This window comes from Scyliorhinus torazame, chromosome 21, assembly GCF_047496885.1.
Source record: "Scyliorhinus torazame isolate Kashiwa2021f chromosome 21, sScyTor2.1, whole genome shotgun sequence".
Lineage (NCBI taxonomy): Eukaryota > Metazoa > Chordata > Chondrichthyes > Carcharhiniformes > Scyliorhinidae > Scyliorhinus > Scyliorhinus torazame.
This window is the reverse complement of record NC_092727.1, coordinates 116,221,072-116,233,991: the sequence shown is the minus strand read 5'-3', so window position 1 is coordinate 116,233,991 and position 12,920 is coordinate 116,221,072. Positions and strand designations below refer to the sequence as shown.

The 12,920-nt window shown below is 46.0% G+C and overlaps 1 protein-coding gene across 2 annotated transcripts in view; it reads right to left on the bottom strand.

Moving 5' to 3' along the window:
- znf385c (zinc finger protein 385C) overlaps positions 1-12,920 on the bottom strand; it is a 520,410-nt gene that overhangs the window by 329,384 nt on the left and 178,106 nt on the right. Inside the window, exon 1 of one of the 2 annotated variants that reach the window (XM_072487339.1) lies at positions 5,889-6,029. The exons of the other annotated variant lie outside the window; for it this stretch is intronic. Within the exon in view, the coding sequence (XP_072343440.1) occupies positions 5,889-5,904 (16 nt within the window). The 5' untranslated portion in view covers positions 5,905-6,029. Of the gene's footprint in view, positions 1-5,888; positions 6,030-12,920 lie in introns of those variants that run through there. 2 annotated transcript variants of the gene reach the window in all.

The window sequence follows — 12,920 nt, the reverse complement described above, 5'->3', positions numbered from 1 at the left end:
TCATGATATCCATATTAACATATCATGTTGCAATCACACACACACACTGATGGACAGGTAGATGGACCAATCAGCACACACACATCACAGCCAATCACCAGTGAGAGCACACGCACTATAAAACAGGGAACACCACAGTTCCCGCTCATTCTGCCAGGAGATAGCTCAGAGCACAGAGCTCACAGTGTGTCACTCAGACATACACCATGTGCTGAGTGCCTCACTGAGATAGTGCAAGGGCTGGGTCCACAGGTTAGCTGGTGAAGCACAAACCACAGCCAGAAGTTAATAGTTATTATTGTACAGAATTATAAAACAGAGTTGTACCATCCACAACCGCGTTGGTTCGTTTGTGTATCGGAACACCCACCAGGACAGAGATTGTGGTGTATTATTTTAAGTTCATTCCTGACTTAGCCAAGAAATTCACTCCACTGTATCAACTGCTCAAAGGTGGAGCAGATTGGGAATGATCTGTGGAGTGTCAGAGAGCATTTGAAGAAGGATTGACTAAATGTTGCTGTTTTAATCTATTATGATCCCAAGAAACATCATCGTATCCAAGCATGTAGAAAGGGATGAAGTAAACCGTTGTCCTTTTCATTGGCCAGGATTTTCTCATCCCGCTGCTTCTGGGCTTCGTCGCATGCAGGATGGGAAAATCTGAAACCTCCATTTGCGCCTCTTCAAATCTTTCACCCCGCTGGTGTTCGGGCTAGAAAATACCACCCTTTATTTCTTGGCAAATTATTATATTTTTGTTAAACACATACTGGCATTAAAGAATAACTTTTTTTTGCAAGTATATTATGGCAGTATTGATCATATGGGATGCGACTCAGCAGACAAATGTTAAAGCCGTTTTGGGGCGCATTTAGCGGGGTGTTTCCAGTCGGCTCTAGCATGAAGAACCACCCCACTCTTCAACTGCAATCGCCATTTCTTTTGGCCTCGGGGCGTTTCTCCCCACTGATGCCGCACTTAGAGGCTGTTCGCAGATCGGGCCCCTATTTTGATCGGCATCCCCGATCTTCCCTCCTGATTTCAGGTCCCCACCCCATTTTATTAACCCCCCCTCTCACCCCTTTAACCTTGTCGAGGCCTCTGGGAACCCCCTCTCACCCCTCCTTCAATTGACAAGGCCCCCCACCGTCCCCTAGGCCTGGCACTGCCAGCCTGGCACCCTGGAAGTGCCCCGGCAATCTGGCAATGTCACGGTGCCAGCCTGGCAGTGCCAAGTTGTCCAGGTGCCAAGGGGAGTGCCAGTGTACCACCCAGCCCTGCCGCAATCACCCAGGAGTCTCCAATGCCCTGCCAGACCCCCCCCCCTCCCGCACCCAGAGGTGCCATTATGCCTGGTTCACGTTTGTGTTGGCCAATACTAAACGACACCCTGGCGAGGTCTTGCAAGAACAGCCATTAAGACTCGGGCATCGGGTGTATCCGGTGTCCAAATATTTAAATGAGCTCATTTAAATACACAGATCTGGGGTGAAATTCTCCGGTATCGGCGCAATGTCCGCCGACCGGCGCCAAAAATGGCGCAAATCAGTCGGGCATCGCGCCGCCCCAAAGGTGCGGAATCCTCCGCATCTTGAGCGGCCGAGCCCTCACCTTGAGGGGCTAGGCCCGCGCCGGACTAATTTCCACCCCGCCAGCTGGCGGAAAAGGCCTTTGGTGCCCGCCAGCTGGCGCGGAAATGACATCTCCGGGCGGCGCATGCACGGGAGCATTCGCGGCCACTCACGGCATCCCTGCGCATGCGCTGTGGAGGGAGTCTCTTCCACCTCCGCCATGGTGGAGACCGTGGCGAAGGCGGAAGGAAAAGAGTGCCCCCAAGGCACAGGCCCGCCCGCGGATCGGTGGGCACCGATCGCGGGCCAGGCCACCGTGGGGGCACCCCCCGGGGCCAGATTGCCCCGCCCCCCCCCAGGACCCCGGAGCCCGCCCGCCTTATCCCGCCGGTAAGGTAGGTGGTTCAATCCACGCCGGCGGGACAGGCATCCTAGCAGCGGGACTTTGGCCCATCCGGGCCGGAGAATCGCGGGGGGGCCCCGCCAACCGTTGGGCGCGATTCCCGTCCCCGCCGAATCTCCGGTGCCGGAGAATTCGGCAACCGGCGGGGGCGGGATTCACGCCAGACCCCGGCGATTCTCCGACCCAGTGGGGGGTCGGTGAATCTCGCCCCTGGATCTTGCCCAACTCGGGTAACTTGTGATGGGCCTGGCTCCGACCCGATTCAGGGCTCTCGTGAGTTCACCTGTTGCACCCGAATCTGCTCTGGGCACAACGGGGTCACTGAAACGCGCATATAGGCTTTGTTCGTGATTACAGTAAAAACATAAAAATTGCTACATTTCGGGTATGGATGATAGTTTAATCATATTTGTACCCAATTATGGATATGCACATCAATGCAATACACAACACAAGTAGAGACCTGCGGCACTGCTTGCCCCGGTGAACTGCAGTAAGTCTGCGTCTCACCATTTGAAGTGGCGCGATGCAAACAAATTCCTCCCACTAGATCTTTACAAACCTATGAAAATTCCTCCTTGCTTGAATCGGCAAGCAATTCAAACTGACTTTTTTTGTCACCCTTTTATATTGTCGAAGTTCAAGTACATTTTAAATGGCACAGTGCGTTGGCAGGCTGGTAATTGTTGCCACTCAATGGCCAAAGACTCCAGAGCAAATATAATTAGACTTTTGCAAGCAGTGCAAATCAGCAAACAAAGGGCCCAAATAACATGAGCTGGTTTTGCTAAGGGCTGCGAGAGCAGGGTAGGCTACACAAGTATGTTGTTTTGACACAAGCTGATCCTGGACATAGAGTTCACATGGAGGGCTATTACATAATCTAAAAAAAACCCTCAAATTCAAAGCAATTCCAGGAATTAATGAATCATACAAAGCAGTTTCTAGTACTGTTCATGATTAATTTTTGTTTTAAATAGCCACACTTGACACTAACTGCAGAGTTCTTGCTCGCCATGTTATTCATTTGTGCTGGTTCGGTGGGGCAGGAGACAAAAGAATGCATCTGCAACTTCGAGTTAGCAAATCTGAGGCTTGGTGAGCGAAAATAAAAGACTTGATTGTGGTAATTGGATGAGAACAAAACCCCGCAGCTGTGTGCCGTGCTCGGGCTGCCAACTTTGGTTAACCATGGAAGGTCGATCACATGATAGTCATGTGATATTTGATCACGTGATGGCTGTCCACTCTTTGCAAACGTTATTGCAGTTTCCTTTTTGAATGTCTCAAATCCCACCAAATGCTGCAGAAATATCTCCCTCCTCTTGTTTTCGCAAATTGCAAAGATTTCAGTGACATAATTAAATTGCAACCTCATTCATAAATCAAAGCACAAAGAATGCAAAGGAAAAGCAACAACTTATTTTTGTACAGGATCTGAAACATAATGAGACACCCCAGGGCAATTCACTGGACATCGTGAAACAATGTACAACACCAAGCCACAGGACCGATATTAGGTAGGATGACCAAAGCCAGGTTAAAGAGGAATGTTTTTAAGGAGTGCATTAATGAAGGAAAGAGAGGCAGATGTGGTATTATCATAACTGTAAGAACTGCAAGGATCAATGAAGTGTCTGGAATAGCCACTAGAGGGAGCTACAATTACAACTATCTAAGGCAGTGATGCTAAGCCTTGTGGGAGAATGTGTGCAGGAGTTAGCTAGAGTCAGAAGTACAGACAGTGTAAATGAGAGCAGATCATAGTTTATGTCAGTATTAAGATTAGTAGTAGATGAGTGTAGTTTAAATGTTATTAATCAACTGTGTATTCTTTAGGAGTACGTGTTGAATCCAAATTAGTAGCGTTAATAAATTTATAGCTTGTTTAAGTTCAAGTTATTTTATGGTCTTTGTGAACGCTACACCAACCATCCTGAAATAACAACACAAAGAACACCGCAGCAGAGAGATGGAAAACTGTAGGGTAAGCATTCCAAAGCCCAGGGCCAACGCAACTGAAAGCACAGGCACCAGTGGTGAAGCATTTAAAATTGAGACTGTTCAAGAGGCCAGAATTAGAGGAGTGCAGGTATCTCAGACGGTTGAGGGGTTGGAAAATATTTGTAGAGGCCATGGAGGGATATGAAAACAAAGATGAGAACTTTAAAATCAGGACATTTCTTCACGGGAAGCCAACATAGATCACCGAGCACAGAGCTCAATGGTAATAGGGGTTCAGAAATTTGGATCGCCTCAAGTTTAACAAGCCTAGAATGTAGGAGACCAGCCAGGCATGCATTGGAATAGTCAAGTCCAGAGGTAGCAAAGGCATGAGTGAGAATTTCAACAGCAGAAGAACCGAGATGGGGTGAAGTCAGGTGATGCTATGGAAACGGAAATAGATGGTCTTAATGATGGGATAAATATGAGGTCAGAAACTTATCTTGGGATCAAATGTGAATATATTGGGTTAATCTCAGATGGTTGCTCGAGACATGGATGGAGTCAGTAGCTAGGGAATGGAGTTCGGAGTGGGGACTGAAAACAATGGATTCAGTCTTCCCAATATTTAATTGAGAGAAATTTCTGCTCATCCAGTGTTGGGTGTTGGATCTAACAGTCTGACAATTTAGCAGGTGCGGAGGAGTCATGAAAAGTGGTGTGAAAGTAGTGCTGGGTGTCATCACCGTACATGTGAAAGCTAACAGCGATGTGGCCAAGGGACAGCATGCGGATTAGAATCAGGAGGATTTATGGATAATTGAGGTTTAATTTAACACTACTGCTTTGGCGATTTTACATTGTTGACCATAACGAGAGCCACCAAATAAATCCCATTGATTCTGCCAACTCATCGTTGTAAATATCTTCTAGCACAGAACGTTTGAAAAATAATAATAAATAAAACCAAAACCAAATTCAATTGAATAACTCCCACATCCCATTATACAAGCCCTGTTTCACCTGGGTGAGCTTCACCGCCCAAAGTTGCCTAGCTCTCATAATAAAAGGTACTGGACGACAGTACGAAGCACAGGCTGACATACACTGCACCCTCTCCCAGCGGCTGAACTGGTTCACTCAGGGCTGTCTGGCCTGAGGCTCATCTCCCTCCTCCTCTCCTTCACTCATTGGTCCCAGTATTCAGGTCACAATTAGTGGACACATCATCCACTTCCCTTCACCACGCTCTGAATGATTCAGATGCAGATCCAGAATCACATTGGCTGATTCGTGGATGGTTCAACAGAATTGCAACTCTCAGAACTAAATAGTGAGAAGGGAATGTCCTCATGGCTGGTCTCCAGCCACCAAGCCACCTTTCTGGCAACATTATGGTGTTGGGGGTCAAGGGGCGGAACCAGTTACGACATCATTCCTGGCCATGTTTTGGAACGAGATGCAGGGAAAGGCTGAGACAAAAGGTAGAAAGAGTAACAGCTTTTATCTGCGGAAGAAATGGATCGTAGAAGGAAATGCATGTTTTCCACCGATGGTCACAAACTAGCATACAAGAACACTCAAAATTCCTTGCATTCCAAAGAACAAATTAACTCAGAAATTGTCCACGGTGAATACTTTAAGTGGCATCCTTTGCAGGCAGTGACGCAATACAACTAATTGCAATCAGGCACACCTAGCCTTTCTTTATCTAATGAACAAAGAACAATACAGCACAGGAACAGGCCCTTCGGCCCTCCAAGCCTGCGCCGACCATGCTACCTGCCTAAACCGTATGCAATTAAATGAAGTTTTAGATTTAACAGTGGAGATAAAATAAACCTCATCTCTCTCCTTTGAGTCTCCTGTTTCTGCTTCTGACTATGACACCCAACAAGGTTGTTTCTGTGGAAAGGATCAGCCAGATGTTCTACTTTCTGGGAGGTCCTTTCTTTGCTCAACCTTACCTTGGCTGGTGGACATTTTTCCATTCTGAAGCTTTTTTAGTCGTTTTTGGTGGGATTTGCCATTGTAGTGGATCTGGGCCTGAGCAGCGGAGTTGAGCTGAATGTTACACACCCCACAAAGGGTGAAAGTCTGGAGTTTTCTTTCCCGCTTCTGCGCGCTGTCTGCGGCGACAGATTGCAATCCTGTGGCATCGTCATTCACCAAGGAACCATCTGGGTCTCCACTTTCAGGAGGTAGAGGAGGACTTAAGGGTCGTTTCATACCTTGAAGAAGAAAGGTCATTAACTGTTTTTTTGAATACTGATTCTTTTTTCAGCTTTCAAACTGAGCATCTCTTTCCTTTGACATAAGATCCCTAAAACTGATTTCATTTTCAACCTTTATATAGGAAATCCAAATCAGAGAACCCTAGAACGTTAAAAAACGTAGTACACTATATCTGTCAAACTAGTTTTAGGTCACTTGCATGAACATAGAACATAGAACATAGAAAATACAGCACAGAACAGGCCCTTCGGCCCACGATGTTGTGCCGAACCTTTGTCCTAGATTAATCATAGATTATCATTGAATTTACAGTGCAGAAGGAGGCCATTCGGCCCCTCGAGTCCGCACCAGCTCTTGGAAAGAGCACCCTACCCAAACTCAACACCTCCACCCAACACCAAGGGCAATTTGGACATTAAGGGCAATTTATCATTGGCCAATTCACCTAACCCGCACATCTTTGGACTGTGGGAGGAAACCGGAGCACCCGGAGGAAACCCACGCAGACACGGGGAGGACGTGCAGACTCCGCACAGACAATGACCCAAGCCGGAATCGAACCTGGGACCATGGATCTGTGAAGCAATTGTGCTATCCACAATGCTGCCGTGCTGCCCTTAAGAACAAATAAATCGACACTATATCATTTTCCCGTAATCCATGTACCTATCCAACAGCTGCTTGAAGGTCCCTAATGTTTCCGACTCAACTACTTCCACAGGCAGTGCATTCCATGCCCCCACTACTCTCTGGGTAAAGAACCTACCTCTGATATCCCTCCTATATCTTCCACCTTTCACCTTAAATTTATGTCCCCTTGTAATGGTATGTTCCACCTGTGGAAAATGTCTCTGACTGTCTACTCTATCTATTCCCCTGATCATCTTATAAACCTCTATCAAGTCGCCCCTCATCCTTCTCCGTTCTAATGAGAAATGGCCTAGCACCCTCAACCTTTCCTCGTAAGACCAACTCTCCATTCCAGGCAACATCCTGGTAAATCTTCTTTGCACCTTTTCCAGAGCTTCCACATCCTTCCTAAAATGAGGCGACCAGAACTGTACACAGTACTCCAAATGTGGCCTTACCAAAGTTTTGTACAGCTGCATCATCACCTCACGGCTCTTAAATTCAATCCCTCTGTTAATGAACGCAAGCACACCATAGGCCTTCTTCACAGCTCTATCCACTTGAGTGGCAACTTTCAAAGATGTATGAACATAGACCCCAAGGTCTCTCTGCTCCTCCACAATGCCAAGAACTCTACCGTTAACCCTGTATTCCGCATTCATATTTGTCCTTCCAAAATGGACAACCTCACACTTTTCAGGGTTAAACGCCATCTGCCACTTCTCAGCCCAGCTCTGCATCCTATCTATGTCTCTTTGCAGCCGACAACAGCCCTCCTTACTATCCACAACTCCACCAATCTTCGTATCGTCTGCAAATTTACTGATCCACCCTTCAACTCCCTCATCCAAGTCATTAATGAAAATCACAAACAGCAGAGGACCCAGAACCGATCCCTGCGGTACACCACTGGTAACTGGGATCCAGGCTGAATATTTGCCATCCACCACCACTCTCTGACGTCTATCGGTTAGCCAGTTCGTTATCCAACTGGCCAAATTTCCCACTATCCCATGCCTCCTTACTTTATGCAGAAGCCTACCATGGGGAACTTTATCAAATGCCTTACTAAAATCCATGTACACTATATCTACTGCTTTACCTTCATCCACATGCTTGGTCACCTCCTCAAAGAATTCAATAAGATTTGTAAGGCAAGACCTACCCCTCACAAATCCGTGCTGACTATCCCTAATCAAGCAGTGTCTTTCCAGATGCTCAGAAATCCTATCCTTCAGTACCCTTTCCATTACTTTGCCTACCACCGAAGTAAGACTAACGTGTGATATTTGGCCCCTTGGGGGCAGGGGGCAAACAGCAAGCCCACAAGTCTCTCTAAACATGGCAATTCATTCATACAGGTTGATTTGTCCTTTGCTTTCCTTGAACATAGTGATTTTTTAAAATTTAGGGTACCCAATTCTTTTTTTTCCCAATTAAGGGGCAATTTAGCATGGCCAATCCACCTACCCTGCACATCATTTGGGTTGTGGGAGTGGGACCCACGCAGACATGGGGAGAATGTGCAAACTCCACACCAACAGTGATCCTGGGCCGGAATCGAACCTGGGTCCTCGGCGCTGCTGAGTCAGTAGTGCTAACCACTGCGTCACCGTGCCACCCTCTTGAACACAATGATCGTGAGAAGGAGCATCACAGCATTACATTCCGGGTGGGGATAGACAGATTTTTAATCAGGAAGGGAATCAAGGGTTATGGGGATAAGGTGGGAAATTGGAGCCGAGGACTTTCATACCAAATCTGTCATGATCTCATTGAATGGTGGAGCAGACTTTAAGGGCCGAATGGCCTATTTATGATTCTGCACCTTATGGTCTTAAGGCCTTGTTCTCAGGCACTGAATTTCAGATTCATCATTAATTCACTGGTAACTGAATTTACTCTGCATTTTTAAAAAATTGGTGCTGAAAGATCAATAAAAATGCTAATTTTTGCGAAAGGCATTTTCTGTATTAATTTGTAATACTGAATTTATTTTATAATTTGTAGTGGGAAACACCAGTTTATAGCTATACCAATAAATGATATTGCGAAGATTAGTATTGCCAATTAAATGCTAATTCCTTCATTTAATTTTATTCTTTGTGTGTTTTAAATTGGCAATACTGATTAAACCAAACCGCGAGGAGAAATGGACTAACAGCACCAGAAACTAAATGATCCATCCTACCTGGCCCCTGCCCCTGGCTGTAGCAGCTGAGAAAATATGGCACATTTCTGGTTTGGTGGATGGTTAGTGTAGACCTCACTGTCTCCAAACATTTACATAAGAAGACATGACATTAGGCTAAATGTCATGGGTCACTGTTAAAGATACCAAAATACAGTTTCTGCAACATTAGGCATTAGATGCATTCAGGTTTCCGTCTATTTTATTTAATATGGCTCATGAGATATTTAGTAGCAATGCAAATGGAATATAATCTACATTCACGCAGCAAGTTGATTACAGTGCTTTTCTTTAATCCTTAGATTAGATCATCAGAATGACAGCGGTAATATAAATTCACACTCTTACAAGGTGTGAGTCACCTCTTATTTCTTGGGACGTGAGCATCGTTGGCTTGAGCAGCATTTATTGCTCATCCCTAATTACCCTTGAGAAGGTGGTGGTGAGCTGCCTTCTTGAACTGCTGCAGTCCATGTGGTGTAGGTACACCCACAGTGCTGTTGGGAAGGGAGTTCTAGGACTTTGACCCAGTGACAGTGAAGAAACGGCGATATATTTCCAAGTCAGGATGGCGTGTTACTTAGAGGGGAACTTCCAGATGGTCGTCTGTATCTGCTGCCCTTGTCCTAGGTGACAGGTTGCAGGTTTGAAGGGTGCTGGTGAAGGAAGCTTTGTGAGTTGCTGCAGTGCATCTTGTAGATGGTGCACACTGCTATCGCTGTGCATCGATTTTGGTGGGAGTAAATGTTTAAGGTCGATCAAGCAGCTGCTTTGTGCTGGATGGTGTCTAGCGTCTTGATTGTTGTTGAAGCTGCACTCATCCGGGCAAGTGGAGAGTATTCCATTACCCTCCTGACTTGTGCCTTGTATCTCGTGTGCAGGCTGTGGGAAGTTATGCGTTGAGTTATTTGCCGCAGAATTCTCAGTCTTTGACCTGCTCTTGTGGCCAAAGTATTTATAAGGCTGTTCCAGTTAAGTTATTATCAATGTTTGATCAATGCTAAACCCCAGGATATTGATGGTGGGGTTTCAGCAATGGTAAAGCCATTGAATGTCAAGGAATGATGATTAGATTCTCTCTTGTTGAGGGTGGGCAATGCCTGCACTTGTGTGGTGCGAATGTTACTTGCCACTTGTCAGCCCAAGCCTGGATATTGGTCTTGCTGTACGTGGGCATGAACTGCTTCAGCACCTGAAGAGTTGAAAGCGGTACTCAACATTGTGAAAATCATCAGCAAACATCTCCAATTCTAACTTTCGGATGGAGTGAAGGTTATTGTTGAATCAGTGGAAGATTCCGGGGCCTCGAACACTGCCTTGAGGAACTCCTGCTGTGATCTCCAGGGGCTGAGTTGATTGGTCTCCAACAACCACGTCCAACTTCTTTTGTGCTAATAATGATTTCAACCAGTGGCGAGTTTTCCCCGGATTCCCACTAATTCAAGATTTTGCTAGTCCTCCATTATTCCACAATTGACTAAATACTGCCATGGTGTCAAGGGTGGTCACTCTCACCTTGTCTCCGAATTCAGTTCTCTTGCCCATATTTGGATCAAGGCAGATTTTGGTGGGAGTAAATGAGGTCTGGAGCTGAGTGACCCTGGTGGAAACTGAGCATTAGTGAACAGGTTACTGCTGGTCCCATCAACTTTGACACCTTGCATCACTTTTTTGATGGCTGAGAGTAGACTGATGGGGTGGTAAGTGGCTGGATTGGATTTATTTTGGGCAGGACATACTTGGGGGATATTGTCAACATATGCCAGTGCTACAACCATATTGGAATGGCCTGGCTGGGGCGCGGCCACACAGTCCTACAGCTGGGACATTTCAGGGCCCATAGTCATTGCAATATCCAGCGCCTTCAGCCATTTCTCAATGTCACTCAGAGTGAATTGGCTTGGCTCAGGATGATGAGTGTCTCAGGAAGAGGCTGATATAGATCATTCACTCACTTCTGGCTGTAAATGGTTAAAAATGCTCCAGCCTCGAATTTTGCGACAATGTGCTGGGCTGTTTGTGGAGCCTCCTCCTCCAATTAATTGTTTAATTATCCACCACCATTCACAATTGGATCTGGCAGGACAACGGAGCTTTGATCTGATCTGCTAGTTGTGGGCTCGCTTAGTTCTGATGATAGCATGCTGTTTCTCTGTTTAACATGTGCTGGAGATTGTGTTGTAGTTTCACCAGGTTGACACCTCATTTTTAGGTATGCCTGGTGCTGCTCTTGGCATGCTGTCCGACATTCCTCATTGGGCTAGAGTTGGCCCCTTGGCTTGACGGTAATGGTAGAGTGAGGGGCATGCTGGGCCATGAGGTTGCAGATTGTGGTAGAGTACAATTCTGCTCCTGCTGATGGCCCACAACACTTCCTGGATGCCCAGTTTTGAGTGACTAGATCAGTTCGGAATCTAGCCCATAGATTCTGTCCCATGTTGTGCCACACAACATAATGGAGGGTGCCTTCAGTTAGAAGTTGGGACTTCATCTCCACAAGGCCTTTGGAGTGGTCAGACTTCTACCAATACTGACTTTGACAGATGCATCTTCAACAGGTCAAATAGTTTTTCCCTCTTTTTGTTTTTCTCACCATCTGCTGCAGGCCCACTCTGGCAGTTATGTCCAGGATTTGGTCAGCTTGGTCAGGATTGGTGTTACCAAGCAACTCTGGGTAATGGATATTGAAGACCCCCCACCCCAGAGTAGATTCTGTGCCCTTTATACCCTCAGTGCTTCTTCTAACTGGTGTTCAATGTGGAAGAATACTGATTCACCAGCTGAGGGAAGTCAGTCGGTGATAATCAAACAGCGAGCTTACTTGCAGACATTCCAGAGTTAATGTTGAGCAGTCCCAGGGCCACTCCTTCCTGACTGTATACCATTGTGCTGGCAAGAATGGTGATGGAGAAGTCTAGAACATTGGATGTGTGGTATAATTCAGTGAGTATAACTATATCAGGCTGTTGCTTGACAAGTTTGTGACACGGCTCTCCAAATTTTAGCCCAAGTCCCCAGATGTTCATAAGGAGGGACAGAATTTCACGGCCCCTCCCGCCAGTGGGATATTCCGGTCACGCCGAACTGATTGGAGTTATGAACGGTTCGCTCCATTGTCCGGCCTTGCCCCAGGACTCCACGGGATGAACTGCAGAGAGTTTACACGGTCATTTCCACTGTCTGGGTCAATGCTGAGCGATCTGTCCCATTTTATTCTTATCTACTTTTGTGCAGCAGTTTGACACAGCTTGAGTATTCCATGTTTGCACAGCCATTTCAGAAGGCGGCTAAGATTAACCACACTGCTGTTGTCACAAGTCAGGCCAAGCAAGGAAAAGAGATTCCCTCCCCGGATGAACATTAGTGAATCAATTTTTTGATAATCTGTTAGCTTCAAGATCATTATTAGTGAGATTGACATTTTATTCCAGATTTATTGCTTAATTGGACTTAAATTCTCCCAACTGTTCTGGTATAATTTGAACCCATGTCCCTAGAACATTTGTCCGGGTCTCTGGATTGCTCGTCCAGTAACATTATTGCTATGGTACTGTTTCCCCTCCCCAATTTGTTGTTCTAACTACTTATTGCTGTTTAACAGGGTTTAAACCTTTTGGGCACTTGTGCAGCATTCTGTTAATTTAGTGCTAATGGAAAAGGCTGTGTAATTAATATATGAACATGCTGAGCATTTTTGTTATATAGTAATTGATAAAATAATTAGCCAGAAATTACATTCAAAAACACTATTGCAGCATCAATTCCTTGAGGGACAGTAGCTTCTAGATCACCACAATTGGTTCATGAAAGGTCAACAGAGGAAAACAAATCATCAATCTTCAGTGTCTGTGATTGATTTGAAGGCTATAGTTTATGCATATTTGTTCATTGCGCACGCGGTAGGCGAGTGGACGGGAGGGTAACGTGAGGGGATGAAAGGGAG